Source organism: Littorina saxatilis, linkage group LG3, assembly GCF_037325665.1.
Source record: "Littorina saxatilis isolate snail1 linkage group LG3, US_GU_Lsax_2.0, whole genome shotgun sequence".
In the NCBI taxonomy this organism is placed as follows: Eukaryota; Metazoa; Mollusca; class Gastropoda; order Littorinimorpha; family Littorinidae; genus Littorina; species Littorina saxatilis.
In genome coordinates, this window is record NC_090247.1 from 72,727,367 (window position 1) to 72,749,866 (window position 22,500).

The following is a 22,500-nucleotide window of genomic DNA, read 5'->3' on the forward strand; positions in this document are numbered from 1 at the left end:
TCAAAAGCGAGTGAATCGGTGTTTCAATCATTAGCAAAATTAATACTGCTGTTGAGGTTTGGAATCAATGAACAATAACTGTTCACACATCAATCAACCGATTATGCAACAAGTATTCACCATCTTGAATGAAATTTAGCCAAATCGTCGACGCAAATACGGAATCGCCGCAGCGAAACTTCGCGATCGGCAACACGCTGCCATGTTTTCGCTAAGCGGCGCGGTGGCTTCTTGCCCTCCAAGCCCCGGTGCGCACGAAGTGATGACGTCAATAGGGAGACCTCCATACCCGTGTGACTTGGAATAATAGGCCGTGAAAGGTAAATATGCGCCGAAATGGCTGCAATTACTGGCCGTATAAAATTTCATCTCACACGGCATCACTGCAGAGCGCCTAGAACTGTACCCACGGAATATGCGCGATATAAGCGTCATTGATTGATTGATTGAATGCTTTACATCTAGGTACATTTGAAACTACCGTACGTGTGTAATTGTCCAAGTCGAATCGTCGCTCCTCTTTGCTAGTGGCACACCGCAGACAATACCGCTATAATTATGTTTTCCGGGTATTGAGGTCTAACGAATTACGTCTCACGACGTGCGTGTTCGTCCTTGGCGGTCAAGAAAGCCGCCGCGATCATTGCGCAGACGACACTTCTAGACCGCCAATATGTTTTGTGCGCATCACGTGCTCCACATAAATCGGAAACGAAGCAATTGGGAAACCTGGATAGCAGCTATGCCGGGTATTTGTGTGTGTGTGGGTACATGTATTGTGGTAGTGTGTTTAGTCGACGCCTCAAGCTAGTGTAACTATTGGAGCGCGACCCCGCCCTTTGTCATGTGACTCACGAGTCAGTCACGGCTCAGTGAAACAACCCTTGACCCGTGAAGTATTGACACGTTAAGGGGTAACGTGTTGTTATCGTTTGCCCGACGTTGTAATTTAAGGTTATGTACAGAGGTTGTGGAATGTTTGTTTAATTTGATGTTATGGGGTTTGATGCTTTCTTGACGGGCGCAGTGGCGTGGTGGTAAGACGGGCGCAGTGGTGTGGTGGTGGCATTCTAATCGGGAGATCGTGAGTTCGAATCCCGGTCGCTGCCGCCTGGTGGGTTAAGAGTGGAGATTTTTTCCGATCTCCCATGTCAACTTATGTGCAGACCTGCTAGTGACTTAACCCCCTTCGTGTGTACACGCAAGCACAAAACCAAGTTCGTCGCGATATAACCTTTGTGGTTGAAAACGACGTTAAACACCAAATAAAGAAAGAAAGAAAGAAAGAACAAAACCAAGTGCGCACGGAAAAGATCCTGTAATCCATGTCAGAGTTCGGTGGGTTATGGAAACACGAAAATACCCAGCATGCCTACTCAACGAAAGCGGAGTGAAGCTGACTATGCTCTCAAAGTATAGTTTGGGGAACCCAAATGGGCAAACGAGCTCACACGTAACCAGAAAATTCTGGAACGCTGAAGAAGAAGAAGATGTTATGGGGTTTGATGCCTTCTAATCCTCCTAACACACCACTCCCCCATCCCCCATCCACGCCTCTCTGCATTTCTTTGGAAGGCTAACCTTTGCTTGAATCACGCCCCCTGTCTTTCTTTCTCTTTGAAGCAACGTCTTCAAGACTGATTTGAGCAAGGCTGGCACTGTAAACTTGAGACAAGTGTCAGATTTGATGTATACAGGATTCCCCCGAAATCGGCGTATGCTGCCTGAATGGTGGGGTAAAAACGGTCATACACGTAAAAATCCAATCGTGCTAAAAACATGAGTGAACGTGGGAGTCTAAGCCCATGAACGAAGAAGAAGAAGAAGGATGTTTAAAGGAGAACTTGAATAAGAACAGTATCTGGCTATCATTGAAAATCAGTACATAGGCAAAATGTACACAACGTTCAGACTTGGCATTACACCATTCAAAGAGAGAGAGAGAGATGTGTGTGTGTGTGTGTAGGTGGGGGGGGGGCACAGGCAAGCTGTTACCACGATCTATTACGTGTAATGGTTTGTTTTCACACATACCGCAAACAGGCCAATATCGCAATTGTCTGTTCCACGTTGTGTTTTCTCATCAACCGTGACAAGCTGGACTCATCAGCACCCCCCCCCCCCCCTCCCCATCCGCTTTCATGGTTGTTGTTTTTGTTCTTGCGTCTTGTTTTTTACTACCTATTTTATTCATGTTTTTATTACTTAGTGGAAGAATCTTTTGTAATGTATGTTTGATGGTGTATGCTTGTATAACTGTGCGGGGATATAGCTCAGTTGGTAGCGCGCTGGATTTGTGTTCAGTTGGCCGCTGTCAGCGTGAGTTCGATCCCAGGTTCGGCGGAAATTTATTTCAGAGTCAACTTTGTGTGCAGACTCTCTTCGGTGTCCGAACCCTCCCCCCGTGTACACTACATTGGGTGTGCACGTTAAAGATCCCACGATTGACAAAAGGGTCTTTCCTGGCAAAATTGCTTAGGCACAGTTAATAATTGTCTACCTATACCCGTGTGACTTGGAATAATAGGCCGTGAAAGGTAAATATGCGCCGAAATGGCTGCAATCTACTGGCCGTATAAAATTTCATCTCACACGGCATCACTGCAGAGCGCCTAGAACTGTACCCACGGAATATGCGCGATATGAGCGTCATTGATTGATTGATTGATTGATTTTAATTTTAAATGTGTCAATCGCAAAGAGCATAATTGTAAAGTTATGATGTTGCGCTATATAAATGCTCATTTAGTATTATTATTATTGTTCTTATTGTTGTTCTTGTTTATAGACTGTGGAACACTGCCCCCGTAGAAATGTTTCTTTTAGCCCAAACCAATGAATTAATACAATATTGTGAAATAAGTCAAATGGCATGGGTGGGATTCTTCCGGTACATGTATATGCCGGAAATCCGGAATTGATTATGGCCTTCTTTTTTTCTTCTTTTTTTGGGGGTTCGGTTTAAGGATTCATGACATTTTTTAGTCCCACCCATGAAATGGTCAGGTTGTAGTGTTAACATTCTTATATTATGAAGCGTTTGCATTTACGTTAGTGAGACGAAGAATTTGTTGAAAGACTCCACTTCCCAGACCAGCTCACCAACTCAGATCTGGTCAGGTTTTTACTTAAGATAAGATCATCCCTCCACATGCCAACATCCAAAACCCGGACTGCTTGCTGTGGTGAGTTGAATTTATTTTCTGAATTAATTTCTTTAAAAAGACACTATTGGCCTTGCCTGGATTAATTCTTCAAACAGTCCCACAGTGCAAAGAGAACGCCCAGCCTGTTCAGTTTAGCTATAAGATCCAGCGGATGGACATTCCTCTGGTGGCATTTTACCTGGCGGGAACACCTGGAACCTATGAAAATATTCGTGCAGAACACAAAATATGACACACGTGTTTGCTGTAGCATAATTATGTGTAACAATGACGGTTATTGGATAAATTAATTGCAATTTCCATGGCAGGGCGTATAATCGGAATGCAATATTTGTATACGCATGCGTGTATTTGCTTGCGCGGATCGGAATTTTGATGAGCTTTCTGATTAGCTGTTGTTGGGCCCCTTTGAAACAGGGGACTGATGTGTACAGCAGATAACTAGGATGATTTCTGACGCGAAATAAAAGGCTCGTGTGCTTGTGGCCAGTTTGATACACCGGCAATCCATGTCTCTCTCTCTCTCTCTCTCTCTCTCTCTCTCTCTCTCTCTCTCTCTCTCTCTCTCTCTCTCTCTCTCTCTCTCTCTCTCTCTCTCTCTCTCTCTCTCTCTCTCTCTCTCTCTCTCTGGCCGCTTGCTATTAACGTTGGTTTTGTGTATATTCGTCAAGGAGTCTGTCTGTCTGTCTGAGTCTCTCTCTCTCTCTCTCTCTCTCTCTCTCTCTCTCTCTCTCTCTTTCTTTCTCTCTCTCTCTCTCATTCTCTCTCTCTCTTACCCTCTCTCTCTCTCTCTTACCCCCCCTCTCTCTCTCTCTCTCTCTCTTACTCTCTCACTCTCTCTTACTCTCTCTCTCTCTCTTACCCTCTCTCTCTCACTCTCTGTCCTTGACATGGACAAATACTAGTAAGATTAACCTGCATTTGGCTGGTCCAGAGGGTGTCCTTTCGTCGCAGGTACCACTGCTATTACACACCAATCTGTACTTCCTGACCTCTCAAGTCATCGACTCAAAGACCAGTGACCTTTTCTTTTTTTCCAAAGAGAGCACCAGAAAAGTTAAAACCTCCATTGGTATAAGCGTTCGTGTCATACAGGATTTATGCCTATTAAGTGTGCTTGGCCTAAGACCTTTTCGCAACAAATTTTACTGACGAATTGTTTTTCTGACTCGCTGTAGCTTGTTCGCAGCCAATACATCAACTCATTGTTCTCGCTCAGTTTGGCAGACACCAGTATTGCGGCATTTGTTGACATCGGGACACATGTGCAGCCTGACAGGTTCAATATAGTTCGCTCTCGTATTGCGCGGGATGCGACAGGTTAGAGTTCGGTCTCGGTTAGCCCAGACCTTTACCCGGTATCCCGGATGCAAGCTGTCACGCACACATATCTATAGAAAGTCTACATTTCAGTGTGGGCAGGTTGCTTGCTGGTGTTCTTTTTCTGTACGTGTGAACCTCCATCCACCACCCGCCCCACCCCCCTTTCTAACCGCGCCCTTTAATGTTAAAGCCCTTCAGCTGTCTCTTTCTCTCTGTCTGTTTGTTTGTCTGTCTGTCCGACTGTCTGTCTGTCTGTCTGTCTGTCTGTCTGTCTCTCTGTCTCTCTCTCTTTCTCTCTCTCTTTCTCTCTCTCTCTCTTTCTCTCTCTCTCTTTATCTCTTTCTCTCTCTCTCTTTCTCTCTTTCTCTCTCTCTCTCTTTCTCTTTATCTGTCTCTCTCTCTTTCTTTCTCTTTCTCTGTCTCTCTCTCTTTCTCTCTTTCTTTCTCTCTCTCTCTTTCTCTCTCTCTCTCTCTCTCTCTCTCTCTCTCTCTCTCTCTCTCTCTCTCTCCCCCCCTCTCTCTCTCTCTCTCCCCCCTCTCTCTCTTTCTCTCTCTTTCTCTCTCTCTCACACACACACACACCTAAACACATCCACACACACAAACACAAACACACACATAAACACACCCACACAGGTTGGTTCTGTGAGTGTTTAATTAATATGAGATATTGCACGATCTTGTTTTATGTGTATGCTATTTTTGCTGCTTTCTGTCGATTGCTTAGAAAACAGTAATAAAGTTTTGTCTTTTTTGAAAACGTTAATGTGATGCTATGTATCAGAGATGCAACGATTATGCATATAACTGCTTGCAGATTTGCGTGTGAAAGGGCATGTGAAGGGATAGATGGAGTGATGAATAGATGGATGACGGATGAATGGTTGGACAGTCAGACGGTTGATTAGATGGATGGAGGACAGAGGGACACGAGATGGATAGAAGGATGGATGGATGGATGGCTGGCTGGATGGATGGATGGATGGATGGATGGACGGAAAGAGGACAGAGAGACATGAGTGAAGTGCGACAGAGACTGGATTTTGTGCTGATGCTTACTGTCCTTTTCCAAACGTTTTGCTGTTGTAAATGCCTGTTTCCACAGTCGTCATGTCGACTGTCATTACGATGATGATGATTTATTTTAGTATGATTAATATTACAATGATTATTTTTCATGAAGCATGAATGATGAAAATGTGTACACCCCGAATTGAAATGGGCCCAAGGCCCAATCAATAAACCATCCAGACTCCAGACTCCAGACTCTCTCTCTTTCTCTCTCTCTTTCTCTCTCTCTCTCTCTCTCTCTCTCTCTTTCTCTCTCTCTTTCTCTCTCTCTCTCTTTCTCTCTCTCTCTTTCTCTCTTTCTCTCTCTCTCTCTCTCTCTTTCTCTCTCTTTCTCTCTCTTTCTCTCACTTTCTCTCTTTCTCTCTATCTCTCTTTCTCTCTCTCTCTCTCACAGTCTATCCCTCCTTCCGTCCCTCCCGCTCTCTCTCTCTCCCTCCCTCTCTCTCCCTCCCTCCCTCTCTCTCTCTCTCGACTTCTCTAACGGCCTCTTTCCCACCCCTAGCCTTCTATAGGCCTACTCTCTCTCTTTCTTTTATGATTGACGTAACATACTAGACGTCAGATGTGCTCAGGGAAGTCTTAAGGGGGGGGGGGGGGGGGGCTGACATGGTTGATCACACTGTACAGGTGTACCAGGATTCCACTGGCATTTTGACCCCACACACACACACACACAAACAGAAAAAAAGCTTGTGGGGGCTGAAAGGATTAAAAAAAAATCTATATTTTTGAAAGAATGCTTAATAGAAAATGACTTGATTTTTAGCCAGAGTGTGGGAAAATATTAAAATCTGCATGGCTTTTGGGAAAATAATTGGACAAGTGGACAGTTTAGAGTGCATGAAAGTGACAGGTTGAACCCCCAATTTTGGGGTGTTGAGATGTATTAGGGTAATCTGTTTGACAGGTGTAAGCTTGGTGTGTGTGTGTGTGTGTGTGTGTGTGTGTGTGTGTGTGGATCTCTCTCTCTCTCTCTCTCTCTCTCTCTCTCTCTCTCTCTCTCTCTCTCTCTCTCTCTCTCTCTCTCTCCCTCTCTCTCTCTCTCTCTCGTCTGTGTCTGTGTTTCAGACTCACTGGCACAATAAAAAATAGAGATCATTTTAAAGCTTGGGACATGTATGGAAGCACGTATGTACTTTTACTGTTCTTTTGGTGGTATTATATCAATTTCGTTTAGACTTTGGATTTGTTGTTCTTGTGTGTGCTTTCACTCTGCATTGTGCAGACCTCACAGATAACTTGGATCAGGTTTACTATTTTGTCGTCTCAACTAAACACCATGTAGAAGTTGGGAATATAGCAGACGAAGAAGTTTGAACTTGCGGTAAAATGTAGCTTTCGTAAGAGGCCATAATTGCATAAAGCCTCATAAGACCAGCCAAGACAGTCTCATGATTGAAGACGTCCTCTCGTTAAAGATTGTGTTAATGAAAAACAAAGAAAAACAGAAGCTGCATGTGTTCTCCCATCAGAGGGTAATAATTTAGACTATATACTGTATTATTTTGTTGTTATCAATTGTTAGAATCTGATAACAACAACAACAAAAGAACAAAAACACAAATCACCACTAAATTTAAGTGCCGCAGTGGAACTTGGAAAAAGCTACTTTAGTCATGGTGAGCCTAAATTTTCCAATTGCTGTCTTTTTAGGTGTTTCTATGAAAGCACACATTAATAATTATAGTCCAGGGATTCTGGTAACAGATGGAAAGATGATAAAAGCAGACAATCACTGTTGACGTACTTTGTTGAGCTGAGAGCTCGTGGCCCCATGGATCGAGTTGTCAATTGAGGGTTCCATTCACATTCAGTTTGCCAATGAAGTGCTAGTACACAATGCAATAGTGACGCAGTACACAATATAATAGGGGTGAACACTCTCTTTACGTGTTCGTGTAAATTAGTCGAGGTATTGAAAACCAACATGGGACCAAGTAGAGGAAGTAACAGATTGGATGACAATGGGGGAAATGCTGTTGAAAATGAAGAGAACAAAATGTCAAATATACTTGCGCACATTGTACCATTGTACTGTCATGAATATTGCTGTGCTAACTGCAGTCATTTATGATTGCATTTCGTGGGGATGATTTTAATACTGTCATTTAACACTTTTTACCGCACCTATGTTGACCAAGTTTCTTTTAGCCGAGACCAGCTGTGCTGCAGCAGGTCACTCAGAATTGTAGTAACTGTGTATCAACATGATAGAATGCAGGCGTTAGATCGACGTTACTGGAAGCGACTGAAGTGACTGTGTGTACGGATATATCCGTACCAGGTCAGATAGAGCCATGGGTACGGATATATCCATACCTGGGAGACAATGAGTTAAATTGACTGTCCACTCAATAGCTCGATCAATACATACTGGTCTATATTAGACTTAGTTTGTTTTGTTTGGGGGGAAATCACTTTGCTAGAACTGATGGTGACTGTGTGTGTCTGTGTAATTGTGTGTAACGTAGGTGCATGTGTCTGCAGTTAGTCAGTCTGTCTCAATTCAATTCTGTCTATTCTGTCTCTATTCAGTTCTATCTAAATTGTTTTTGTCTGAGTGTGTGTTTCTGTGTGTGTGGATGTGTCTGTGTGCATGTCCATGTCGATGTGTAAAATTAAGTTTGAGAGATATATTAAGGGCCTGAGTTGTAATTATAAATTACATGTATTTGCGTTTGATCTTAATGCAATGACTGCATGTGTTAAAAAAAAAATAAGCAACAGAACAAATGTGTCATGCTTATAGAGTACCGGTACTGAGGGTAATAACCAGTTAGCAAATATCCTGATATCTGGATCAGAGTTAGCTGTTCACATCAATTTTGCAACTTAATATTGTGAACATATATGCACTCGTACTCTAGTATGCATTATGCAATTTTTCATTTTAGTTGTGACTGCATGCAGGTGCTAAACCTGAGACAAACCCATTAGAGACAACACATTTTCCTGCACAAAAACTTTTTAAAATTTTTTATAATTGCCAGCAGGTGGATGAAGCTGTCATGTTTCAGCTGTTTTTGGTGCATGTCCGCTTCAAAGACATTAGCTGTGAATCATTTCAGCGTTATCGCTTACACAGAATTGTAATGATTTTTCTCTTCTGTAACAGGTGTAATCGAGTTGATGCATTGCCAATGTAGAGTGTATATAAATCCCTTGACAATCTTAATGTGCACTTCTAAAAATGAGCGTGACATTGTTGAATCAGGATGTGTACATGTCTCTTTTGTTTACCTGTTCTCTACTTTTGATGTACAGTGATTGACCCCCCTTTTAAGACCCTGATTTTAGACTTCCCGCTCACAGCTGTTCCTAGCTTGTGTTTTAGTGTGAGTTAAAAATAGCCCAGCAGAGGGAATAGCTTGGCTACCAGCACCTGCAGCCAGCACACTGTTAAGCTCACTTGCCTCTTATACCCAACTGCTTCCACGCTATACTTGGAGATTGGCCTGATCAGTGCATAGTTGCTGTGTTATCTCTGCTGTGGGGAAAGGATGGGTGCTAAAAATAGCCTGCAGCTAGAGTAACAGAAATGAACTTGCCTTTGAACAGCCGACCAACAACAGGTTTCGTGCTATCCGGATGTGTGCATGCCTGTTTCAGTGTACTCAGCCACTAGTTCTTCTTGCAAAATGACCATGAATCTGGTCTTTTTTGTGCCTTAGTGTGGCGACAAGGGGTTTGGACGTCACCATATGCCGTCTCTGAGTCATATATGGAGTTCACCCTTACCTGTGATAGAAATGTGTAACCTAAGAGTCACGTACGAAATGAACATATATGAACATATAAGAGACATATAAGAAACCTATAAGTTTCTTATAAGAAACATATAAGTTTCATATATGACAAGTAAAAAGCTATGTATGTCAGTTGTAGGAATAGGTTTCTTATAAGTCTCTTATATGAAAAAGACCCCAATTCATATAAGAATCATATATGAATCATATATGAGAACCTGCACTTCCAGAAACCTATAGTTCTCTTATATGTTTCTTATATGAATCTTATATGACTCTTATATGAATCATCACTTAGTTTCTGCATAGGAGAATTCAGGACTTAGACAAATTATTGGACAATGCTGAATTACTGGCAATACTGGCTTTCATATATGTTTCATATATGAACAGGAAGTGGATGGTTTGCCTTGAGCATTATCTCCCCCTGACTGAACGGCCATCTTTGTGACAGCAGCTCTGTGAGGATGTTTAGCAGAAAATCAGTGAAAGAGCAGGACTAAAATGCAAAGTTCTTACAGAAATAATTGGACTTGATGTATGAATATGTGAAGAGAATGTTTATATGTCATGCTGATGTTTGTGGGTGGCTGGCAGCCCAACCAACCCAACAGCTAATTGACACTGACAGGTTTGTGTTTTTATTCAAAATCCAGAATTTCCCTCCATTATTTGTTTTACTCAGTTCTGGTTCTGCATCAGGTGATCAAATCATGTTTACCAGCACTACACAATGGTTCAAGCAACAAGAAACTGTGACAGCTGTGCATATTCAAGAAAATTATTTGTGGCTGTAACTTGTTTGTTGTTTCTTGTTCATAATTTCAAGTTTCAAAGTATTGGATTTGAAGAGGACAATGCATGTCTTACTCCTCTTCTTGTGACCAGTGATTTAGAGATCTGTTTGTTTTTGCCCTCAAAATAAACACAACTTCAGTAAAGATATGTATATATACTGAACCAAAAGGTATTTTGCAGTTGGATTCATTATAATTCAAAGTCAAGACAGTTAAATTGGGTTTAAGTAGGTGTTATTTCCCTTGTAAACACAAATGTAGGTCAAGGTCGTGTGTCTAGTATGAGACATATAAATATCATATATGAGACATATAAGAATCCTATAAGGGAGATGTAGGTTTCATATAAGATTCTTATAAGTCTCATATATGAACATTTCATATAAGAGACCTATAGCTTTCTTATAAGAGAATATAAGATTCATATAAGAGACCTATATGAGCTCAGGTTATAGGTTCATATATGATTCATATAAGTTTCTTATAAGAATTTAATTACCTCATTTGCATTTAAAATACCTATAAGCCACATATATGAAATTGTCATACAAGACTCTTATAAGAATCTTATATGAAATTGGGTCCAATTTCTTATAAGAACGTTTCGTACGGGACAGGTCCTGTCCTAGGATAGAAATGTGTAACCTAAGAGTCACATGTACGGTGCTGGTCCTGTCCTAGGATAGAAATGTGTAACCTAAGAGTCACATGTACGGTGCTGGACCTGTCCAGGCATGCCAGCTAGACCTCCGTTTATTGTTGATAGCAGAAATCCAAAACCAGAAAGACTCGGGTAACGTTCAAAAATTCAGAATTTAAAACAAAAAACAAGATTTATTATTTGAAGAATTCAATACAATATTTACCAACACACAGCCGAGACAATTAATGTACCTTGGCCAAAAATAGCCAACAGCCCAGTCAGTGTGTTAGCTGTTGCATCACTGTCACTGTCACTGTCACTGTGTCACTTTCACTGTCACTGTGTCACTGTGTCACTGTCACTGTGTCACTGTCACTCAAAAGATAACAAACAAATCAATCCGTGTTTTTCATTTTATTTGTGTTTTCTTAGTCCAGTTGCGGAATCTGTTTTTTGGTTGTTGTTTTTTTGGTTATTGATGACAGCAGTCAATAAAACAGATCATTTTCATCTGACGTCTTGATTTCTTCTGTGTTTCAGGGTGTGTGAAAGAAGAGGGGCAAGATGAACGAAGAACCAGTGAGAGAGACTTGTGGACCAGCAGTTACTACTTGGCGCATGCTTTTGTGAGCTTCATATTCTGAAGGTGAGAGAAACATATTAGTTGAATTAATATTACCTAGGACTTCAGTTGTATTTATAATTTTATTTATGTGGATTTTTTGGGGAGTTTGTTTGCTTGAATTAGGTTAGATTTGATATAAAAACCAACACAGTGTTGTCCCCCTCAAGCACAGAGAGTCATGCAGCCAGTTCATAGAACGAATTTAAGTTACCGAGTTTTTAGATGTACATGTACATAAGACTACATTTCAGGCATATAGTACATGTATATCTAAATAATTTTGTCAGGTATGGAGTCAGGGGCCTCACATTGCAGGTACACATAATTGTGTCAGGTATGGAGTCAGGGGCCTCACATTGCAGGTACAAATAATTGTGTCAGGTATGGAGTCAGGGGCCTCACATTGCAGGTACAAATAATTGTGTCAGGTATGGAGTCAGGGGCCTCACATTGCAGGTATAAATAATTGTGTCAGGTATGGAGTCAGGGGCCTCACATTGCAGGTACAAATAATTATGTCAGGTATGGAGTCAGGGGCCTCACATTGCAGGTACAAATAATTGTGTCAGGTATGGAGTCAGGGGCCTCACATTGCAGGTACAAATAATTGTGTCAGGTATGGAGTCAGGGGCCTCACATTGCAGGTACAAATAATTGTGTCAGGTATGGAGTCAGGGGCCTCACATTGCAGGTACGGTGGAACTAGACTCCTTTAAGACCTAACAAATCGGAGAAATCAGGTGTTAAGAAGGAGGGAGTTTCAAAATGGGGATAAATGTGCAGATGTTTGAACAGTCTCAACATTTTAAAAAGCAAATTAGGTCTAAAAAAGATGAAGTCTTAAATTGGGGGTCTTAAAAGGGGGGGTATCACTGAAAGTCTAGAATAAGCATGTTAAAGGATCATGTGAGCACTGTTGCAGGCAAGGAGCGGAGGCAGGTGTAGCTGTGGTCAGCATGGACCTCATTGACCTGCAAGGCCTCACGGCGGAGGAGAGGAACATCATCCTCAACGTCATCCGCCGCGACGAAGAACTCAGGCATCGTCAAGACAATCGCATCAGGTTTTACATCTTTTTCATTGCTTTATTCCTGCTTTGAGGGGGGGGTGGGGGGGAGGGACTGCAAGAGTAGGAATGTTGGGAGCGAAGTTCTATACCATCCAGGAGCCACAAGGCGGATACCAGTTTGACCACTGGATTTGTTTGGCCTTTTCCGACCTCTTTCATTTAGAACATTATTAGCCTGTGCAAATTGTTTAGTTAATCTGTCTCCTCTTCTTTCCTCGACCCTCAGGTGTCTTGTTTCAGATTTGCTGTCTTTTGAAAAGAATTTAATGACAGTGCATTTGGTGTGTTAGGAAAAAAAACATTAAGATGTTCTTCAACATTAACCGAATACTGTTTAAGGAATAAGTAAATACTTGCTGAGCCAGCATGAGTTTGAAGCTAGCTTTTAATTTTAGCTTATTCTTTCTTCCTTCCGTTCATCTTTCACACTTATTCTCTCTTTCTTTCTTTCTTCCTGTCTTTCTGATTCACTTCTTCATGATGACCTCCTTGATGAATAAGACACGAATTTAATTACCTCAACCTCGTTCCATTTCAGCGAATTGAAGCAAGAGCTGCACAATCTGCGAATGAACGGAGTTCTGCGGAGTGGAGACAACCTCAGCAAAATGTGCGCACGTTGCAAGAATCCTTTTGGCTTCTTCGTAAACACAGGCGAGAACTGTCCTGTCTGCAAGTTCCGTGTGTGCAAGAACTGCAAGGAGAATCTCCTCACTCAGGGCTGGATGTGCACGCTGTGTTTCAAGGAAAAGTGAGTTCTTTTCATTCTCATTATTCTTCTGTGCTCATAAGCCGTTTATCTCAGGGTCACATTATGGTAAGAGTTTTCTGTGCCACTCTGTCACAGGGGAAGATATGATGCCATCTTCGAGGGTGTGCGTGTTAGGTATCCTTGTGTTTCCAAGTTCCTAAACTCTCACTGGAAACTTAATGGGATCTTTAACGTGTTCTTCTTCGTCGTTCATGGAGTTCACGTTCACTCATGTTTTTAGCACGAGTGGATTTTTACGTGTATGACCGTTTTTACCCCGCCATTCAGGCAGCATATTACGCCGATTTCGGGGGAGGCATGCTGGGTATTTTCGTGTTTCTATAACCCACCGAACTCTGACATGGATTACTGGATCTTTTCCGTGCGCACTTGGTCTTGTGCTTGCGTGTACACACGAAGGGGGTTAAGTCACTAGCAGGTCTGCACATAAGTGGGAGATCGGAAAAATCGTGTTCATTGGGTTATCTTTTTGAGTGCGTTTGTACACATGATTTCATCCGCATACAGCTAGTCCGCACTGAACGTTGATTCTGGGAAATTCAAAACCACGCCTTAATAGCCACTAACTGGTTAATTTCCTTTTGATTGAAAGTTTGCATGGTGAGCAGAACAGTCCCTTAGGTGCACCCTGTAACAATGATAGCGCCAGCCAGTTTTCAAACCGGTCTGTTGTTTCAAGTATGCTTTATTATTGCTCTCACGGGAACTGGTCAGTCTGTTAATTAACGCGAGCCAGTCAGAACACAATGATTACATTATACATGCAGGGAAGAAGCCGGTAAACTCGAATCATAATCATTTCACTGGAATGGTTGTTGTTTTCGTATTCTGTATTTTCAGATTTTTAACAGTAAAATACTGGACATTTCTGAAAAGTACAAAAATCTCTAAATCTCGGAATCAGCAGTTAAAATAATGATAATGTGTAGGGGAAGGAGGATCCATCAATTGTTGGATTAATCAGGAAGTCAAGTCATATTACACTTCATGTGAAAATATCAGGGTTTTTTAAATTGTTTTCTGATTATCAGAGATTGTACTTTAGATTCACTTGTTGAGTCAACCCTGTCTACTTAAAATAAATTCCCCAACATATTTTTCTGTGGGAGATAACACAGGTAACTTGAAGATCCACTTTTCAGTGGTTTCATGACCTGGTGGCTTCCCTTTGCAGGGCTGGGTCACACATGTGTAGAAAGGGATTGGTGTGTTTGTGTCTGTTGAACGTCTGTTTAGCTGAGCTAGCACACACTGTTTTACTTTATGAACTCGTTTTTAGAATCACTAAGTTTAATTTTTGATAATGCAAAAGATTCCAAGGCTTTCAGAGTTCAGTGAAGTATTGTACTGAGTTGAGAGATAGCGAAAGAGCGAGAGAAAGAGACATACAAAGACAGAGAGAGTGTGTGTGTGTATGTATGTGTGTATATGTATGTGTGTGTGTGTTTGTGTGTGTGTTTGTTCGGGCGGGGATATAGCTCAGTTGGTAGCGCGCTGGATTTGTATTCAGTTGGCCGCTGTCAGCGTGAGTTCGATCCCAGGTTCGGCGGAAATTTATTTCACAGAGTCAACTTTGTGTGCAGACTCTCTTCGGTGTCCGAACCTCCCCCCGTGTACACTACATTGGGTGTGCACGTTAAAGATCCCACGATTGACAAAAGGGTCTTTCCTGGCAAAATTGCTTAGGCACAGTTAATAATTGTCTACCTATACCCGTGTGACTTGGAATAATAGGCCGTGAAAGGTAAATATGCGCCGAAATGGCTGCAATCTACTGGCCGTATAAAATTTCATCTCACACGGCATCACTGCAGAGCGCCTAGAACTGTACCCACGGAATATGCGCGATATAAGACTCATTGATTGATTGATTGTGTGTTGGTGTCAGTGTGTGTGTGTCAGTGTGTGTGTGTGTGTGTGTGTGTGTGTGTGTGTGTGTGTGTGTGTGTGTGTGAGAGAGAGAGAGTGTGTGTGTGTTAGTGTGAGGGTGCGTGTGTACGTGCCGCACGCGCATTGGCGTGTGCCCTTGCTGGTAAGTGTGTACAAGATAAACATCAGAATAAACATAAGGTTGTCTTTTTTGTTGTGCAGTCAGTTGCAGTGGTTGACAGGGGACTGGATGCAAAAGGAGGAAGAAACAAATCATAAAACTGAAGAGTTCAGGAATGGAACAGATTTGGTCAGAGCGTCACTCAGAGTTAAACATTCCAATGGTAAGTAACACGCTTTTGTGCATTCACTTTTAAAAAAGGTTTGCCGCATAACTGAAACACTGTGTGTTGCAGAGTGTAGTGATGAGCACATTAATATTCATGCAGTTTCTGTGATAATAGGCTTATGCCTAAATCTTTCAGAATTTCTCTTGTCCAGATATTTTGATGTTGAAAAATGGGCCTGGAAAGGAACCCGGAAAAGTTTTGAAATCCTATTTTCTTGAGAATCTGTTGTTCTTTCAAGGAAAAAAGGAAGGCAAGGTGTGGTTTGGTAAAAATAGAATCAAACTTGTGTGTGCTGTTCAAACCTGCAGCTATGTTCCTGTTATGCTGTTGTGATGTTTAGGATGTTTACATGAATAATTGTACAATGTACCTAAAAAAAAAAAAGCAATAGCCAGCAAGCCAGTCATGATGTGTAATACACAAAATATTCACATTCTATTAAGGATCTGTCCTGGGGAAGTATTTTAACATTGGTCTAAACTGAACTCAGAATCACAGTGTTCATTGAACAAAACTCTTCTCAGACTTTCATGTTTGTATTGTCAATGTGTGCGTTATTGTGTTTAGTGGTTTTTTTTTATCAAAATATTTACACTATTAGGAAAACTCAAATTGAACAAACACACACAGTCATATTTTGTCAGTAATTCTACACAAAATCATTCAAAATGGTTGACCTGTAAAGTCAATACCTCCCTTATTTCACACTGTACTCAGATTACTTCATACAATACACCAATCACGCTTACTTAGAATACATGAAGATAAGTTAACAGTGCAATTGCTCATACTTATGTGTGCACACTGGCAAGCACACACACACAAACAAGCTCGCACGCATGCACATACTCGCACACAACACACACGCATACACTCACACACACACACGCACACACACACGCACACACACACACTCACACACGCATACACACTAACACACACACACACACACACACACACACACACACACACACACACACACACGCGCGCGCGCACATAGCCTTCTGTGTCAAACACATGTATGTCGTTCTTAAGATAGTGTGTCTTGAGTATATTATTATTTGGATGAAAAATACTAAAGTCCACTCATAGGGAAATTGAAATACAATGTACTTTATTTGGGGTTACCAATGATCGCATTTGCGTTTTATATGAGATTAAAACTGCTTTGTGACAAAAAGGCTGTTGGATATTTCCAGGTTAATGCATATTTTAAGGAGGGTAAGTCGCTTGGTGTTGTTTAAGTGATGTGCAGTTCAAAAACCTGCATATTGGTGTTGTGTGTGACGCAAAAAATCTTTGCCATGGCAGTGTTGTGATGCACGAGCATAATGTCATCCACTGTGTATGTGTGTGTGTTCTGCTTTGACCCAGTGGGATGTATTGTTGCCAGGTGTGTGAATCAAGAATGTATGCCTTTATCCAAATGAACACAAAAGAAGATTAGGCTTCTGATTGTGTTAGTTTTAAAGCCTTCAGGTTCGGTTCACACATTTTACTCATAAAGAGGACGTCCATTGATTCTCTGTCTCTATCTCTGTCTCTCTGTCTCTATCTCTCTGTCTGTCTGTCTGTCTGTCTCTCTGTCTGTCTCTCTCTCTCTCTCTCTCTCTCTCTCTCTCTCTCTCTCTCTCTCTCTCTCTCTCTCTCTCTCTGAATTGTGTCTGGGTGTTTCCGGCCTCGTAGCAACGCATGCACGCATGGGCGCGCAGACACACACACACACACACACACACACACAACACTGCAATAGTCTTTGACTGTCAGCCTATATCAGCAATGTTGTTGAGTATTGCATGAACAGAATTGACAACATTTCAACAGTATAAGCATTGCTTGTAGTGTATGTTTTTTCACCTGAAGCTTGTGAAGATCGATTTTTAGTGTTTTCAGTGGTTATTCTGTTGTTTGTGTGTGTAGTTTTTTTTCCCTTTTCATTTATTCCCATTTACCATTTATTGCGTTTGTGAACGTTTGATGTTGTGGAAATTCTGTGTTGTTGGTTAAAAAAAAAGTTTACCATAGCGCGATTCGTCAAGCTTTAATTTGCATGATGTTCGTGCAGTCGCGTGGATGTGTATGTGTCAAAGTGTGTCGAAGCCAGTGAGCGCTTGTCAGCCTTGTGTGTGTGTTTCAGTATGTGTGTGTTAGTGCATGCGTGCGTGCGTGCGTGCGTGCGTGCGTGTCGCGTCGCGTCGCGCGCGCGTGTGTGTGTGTGTGAGTGAGTGTTTAGAGAGAAAAAAAAGACTTTATTATCAAAGTATTTAGCATTATTTCTAAAGAGATCCTTCTAACTGTGCGCCTGGAAAAGAGAGACAGGCAGAAAGACAAATAGACAGACAGACAGACAGAGAAATATGCATTCTTGTGGAACGTGCTGCTTTTGAGGATAGAAAAATAATAAAGCCATCATGAACGTTGTATAAGTAGTTTTAAGTACATTTTTCCTTTTTCTAGATGTAAAAACTTGCAAACATTACATCAATACTCTCTTGTTCATGTCTCTTTCCACGTCCGTTTTATTATCTGTTAGTCTGTATGCCCCCCCCCCCCCCCCTCTCTCTCTCTCTCCCCTCTCTCCCCCCTCCCCCCTCCCCCTCTCCCCCCCCCCCCCCCCCCACACTTCTCTCTCTCTGTCTCCCCCCCCCTCCCCCCTATTTTAATCGTCACTTTTTTGCCTCTGGCCATTGCTCATTAGTGCAGTTTTGATGTCTGATCAGGAGCACGATTATTTTCCCACTCAGGCATGCACTTAATAATACCACAGTCTCTTCGCCTCATTAGGCGCGACGGATGATCAATGCCAGTGGTCGGCGCGCGTGTCTCTTTGATGTTTGCCGCGACACTTGAGCCGCTTTGTAAGTGCGTTCGATCTTCGCCGCCACGATGAAGGAGAGATCTGCGATACAGTTAAACCTCTCTTGTCAGACTTTAAGAAAAATAAAATAAAAAAATAAAACCTGAGGAAATCGGGTCATAAAAAGAGGAAGATCTGAGGAACATTTACACAAGTTATGAACAGAAATCATTGATTGTATGCGGCATTGTTAAAGCAAATATTTGAATACAATTGTTTAAACCAAAGTAGCGAGTCTTCAAAGGGGGAAGTCTCAACGGGGATTGTAGATGTTAAAACAGGGGTTGCTCTGTATAAGGGTTCGGACATTTACAGGTGAACGCCGTTGCAAGGGGGCGTTTCATAGATGTTTTCATTCTTTGAATAATTCGACGGATGCTGCTGTTTTTGTTTTGTTTGAATGTCCACGAGGATGGGTCTCTCGTGGTGTATGTTGTTTTTGTTTTGTTTGAATGTCCACGAGGATGGGTCTCTCGTGGTGTATGTTGTTTTTGTTTTGTTTGAATGTCCACGAGGATGGGTCTCTCGTGGTGTATGTTGTTTTTGTTTTGTTTGAATGTCCACGAGGATGGGTCTCTCGTGGTGTATGTTGTTTTTGTTTTGTTTGAATGTCCACGAGGATGGGTCTCTCGTGGTGTATGTTGTTTTTGTTTTGTTTGAATGTCCACGAGGATGGGTCTCTCGTGGTGTATGTTGTTTTTGTTGTGTTTGAATGTCCACGAGGATGGGTCTCTCGTGGTGTATGTTGTTTTTGTTTTGTTTGAATGTCCACGAGGATGGGTCTCTCGTGGTGTATGTTGTTTTTGTTTTGTTTGAATGTCCACGAGGATGGGTCTCTCGTGGTGTATGTTGTTTTTGTTGTGTTTGAATGTCCACGAGGATGGGTCTCTCGTGGTGTATGTTGTTTTTGTTGTGTTTGAATGTCCACGAGGATGGGTCTCTCGTGGTGTATGTTGTTTTTGTTGTGTTTGAATGTCCACGAGGATGGGTCTCTCGTGGTGTATGTTGTTTTTGTTTTGTTTGTATGTCCACGAGGATGGGTCTCTCGTGGTGTATGTTGTTTTTGTTGTGTTTGTATGTCCACGAGGATGGGTCTCTCGTGGTGTATGTTGTTTTTGTTGTGTTTGTATGTCCACGAGGATGGGTCTCTCGTGGTGTACGTTGTTTTTGTTGTGTTTGTATGTCCACGAGGATGGGTCTCTCGTGGTGTATGTTGTTTTTGTTTTGTTTGTATGTCCACGAGGATGGGTCTCTCGTGGTGTATGTTGTTTTTGTTGTGTTTGTATGTCCACGAGGATGGGTCTCTCGTGGTGTATGTTGTTTTTGTTGTGTTTGTATGTCCACGAGGATGGGTCTCTCGTGGTGTATGTTGTTTTTGTTGTGTTTGTATGTCCACGAGGATGGGTCTCTCGTGGTGTATGTTGTTTTTGTTTGATTGCACTGTCCTCGTCGAGTGTTGCTTGATGTCATTTCATCCTGAGTTGTTTGTATAATTCTTGGAGATTGCTAGGTCTTTGTTTTCTTGTTTTTTGAAAATCGCCATTTGCACACCCAGAGCTCCCACGGTAAGAAAGGAGTGGAATATCATGAACCGTAATTAATCATATAATTAAAAGGAGTGCTTTGATGCACTGGGCGTGCGTGGATTCTGTTTGCCCACAGCTTTGTTTCAAAAGAAAACACCGAAAAAAGTTACAGTAGAATGGTTGCACATGCATTGTATGCATGGGTGGTAATGGAAATCATTCCCTTTTGCCAGCAGATATGAATCAGAAAAAGGGCACGCCGATGCAGGAAGATAAAACATTGTTTTCTTTTTAAACACACAAAAAAAAAATCAAACACTGCACACAAATTGTTTTTAAAATAACAAACACGCAAACAAACAAACTAAAACACCATGCAGTGAAGTGCCAGAATTCAGTGCAGAGATGGGCTCTGCCGACGGGGCTGTTTTAAGTTAAAACAAATGGTAAAATGAGCAGTAGACAGACAATGACATGATTTCACATCTCAATCAATCAATCATCTCTCGGTAAGTCAGAGCGTATAGAAGTTAAGACAAAAGCATCAGTCTCATGTCCTCTCCGTTTGGCAAATCAGAGCGTGGAGAAAGACACACGCATCAGTCTCATTGCTTCCCTCTTCTTATTTTTTTTAAATAGAAAATCAGAGCGCTGAGAAAGAAAAACGCATCAGTCTCATTCTTTTCCGTTTAGCAAACCAGAGCGAAGAGAAAAACAGTCGCAATTTAGTCTCATTATTTTCTTCTCTGTGTTTAGCAATTTATCAGAGCTTCGACAAAGACAAACGCATCACTCTCATTCTTCTCCGTTTAGCAAACCAGAGCGTAGGGAAAGACAAACGCATCACTCTCATTCTTCTCCGTTTAGCAAACCAGAGCGTAGGGAAAGACAAACGCATCACTCTCATTCCTCGCTGTTTAAGCTTCATTTCAAGAGCGTATCCTTGCTACCCCCTGGGGTTTTTTGCAACCGTCGTAACGAGTGTGACCGTCCTCTTCACGGAGAGGAAAAGCTTGCTGCAAGTGTCCGTTCAACAAGTGTCCGTTCTGCAAGTGTCCGTTCTGCAAGTGTCCGTTCTGCAAGTGTCCGTTCTGCAAGTGTCCGTTCTGCAAGTGTCCGTTCTGCAAGTGTCCGTTCTGCAAGTGTCCGTTCTGCAAGTGTCCGTTCAACAAGTGTCCGTTCAACAAGTGTCCGTTCTACAAGTGTCCGTTCAGCAAGTGTCCGTTCTGCAAGTGTCCGTTCTGCAAGTGTCCGTTCAGCAAGTGTCCGTTCTGCAAGTGTCCGTTCTGCAAGTGTCCGTTCAGCAAGTGTCCGTTCTGCAAGTGTCCGTTCTGCAAGTGTCCGTTCAGCAAGTGTCCGTTCAACAAGTGTCCGTTCTGCAAGTGTCCGTTCTGCAAGTGTCCGTTCTGCAAGTGTCCGTTCTGCAAGTGAGCGTTTGTCACGCGATTCCTGTGACCTTGTGTTGCAATTGTGTTGGGTCGTTTCAAAACGTAACGTGAAGTTTGGCGTGACCAATAGCGTGCAAGTGGAAGAATACTTTGTTACCAGTGTTAAAGTATGGGCAAATCTGTTGTTGTTCGCGTAGACTAGAAGAAATGCACCTGTTGCAATTGTCTTGGATCGTTTTAAAACGTAACGTGAAGTTTGGCGTGACCAGTAATTTGCAAGTGGAAGAATACCATTTTTACTGTGTTAAAGTATGGACAAATCTGTGGTTGTTAACAAGATGGCGTACACTAGAAGAGATGCACCATTAAGCTTCTTTGCTCGCAGACATGTACATTTATTCGTCTTTCTGCACCTTTAAGCTTCTTTGCTCGCAGACATGTACATGTGTGCGTCTTTCTGCACCTTTAAGCTTCTTTGCTCACTGACATGCACAGTTGTGCGTCTTTCTGCACCTTTAAGCTTCTTTGCTCACTGACATGCACAGTTGTGCGTCTTTCTGCACCTTTAAGCTTCTTTTCTCACAGACATGCACAGTTGCGTGTCCTTGTGCAGTACCCGTCAAGCCATCCAGACTTTTGGCCTGAAGGGAGCATCTGCATGTCCCCTTGATTTATGCCTCCAAGTGTTGAGCCCATTTCCCGCCTAAGTTGATTAAGGTTTTTACTAGCAATGTATTTCTGGCTTCGTCCAGTCCCAGTCGGATGGCAGGGACATTCTTCAGATTCATCCCGACACGGAGTCGCTAATGTTATTTTTAATTTACTTTATTTATGATTTGTCCCCAAGAGCGATACAGTGAGTATTAGTCATGTTAGACAATTATATGTATATCAAATAGAAGCCGGTATCGTGCACTGAATCCGGTGTCACTTAAGACATAAGACAAGATAATTTATTGTCCATACAATTAATTACAATGGATGGAAAAATGTATTATAGTAGCTGTATGGCCTTTCACTGTTAGAACCCTGTTTGCCCGGGTCAACAGAGATGTGCCGCTTGGAGTTCTCGGCATGAACAGTGCAGGCAAAACGGCACCATCTGTGACTAATAAATCTCCAGTCAATCAGATAGCATCACCACAAAGCAATCTTACAGTGTCCAGACACAGCCACTTAGCGCCACAGACCCGCACAAGTCGCCACACTCCTTTCCAAACACACACAGCAGCGCTCACTCACTCAAGATGGAGCGACCGGATGTCGGATGGCGTCTCAGACGCCCCCTGGAGAGTGC

General features: G+C 42.2%; 1 protein-coding gene across 5 annotated transcripts in view; it reads left to right on the plus strand.

Annotated features, from left to right (window-relative positions):
* The window catches only part of LOC138963216 (synaptotagmin-like protein 5), a 139,643-nt gene that overhangs the window by 27,287 nt on the left and 89,856 nt on the right, over positions 1-22,500 (plus strand). For all 5 annotated transcript variants that reach the window (XR_011454752.1, XM_070335272.1, XM_070335270.1 and 2 more), the window contains exons 2-5: positions 11,288-11,393; positions 12,295-12,435; positions 12,980-13,192; positions 15,305-15,426. Coding sequence is in view for 4 of the 5 variants with exons in the window: in XM_070335272.1 (XP_070191373.1) it covers positions 12,329-12,435; positions 12,980-13,192; positions 15,305-15,426 (442 nt within the window). In the remaining variant the exon portion in view is untranslated. The remainder of the gene's footprint in view (positions 1-11,287; positions 11,394-12,294; positions 12,436-12,979; positions 13,193-15,304; positions 15,427-22,500) is intronic.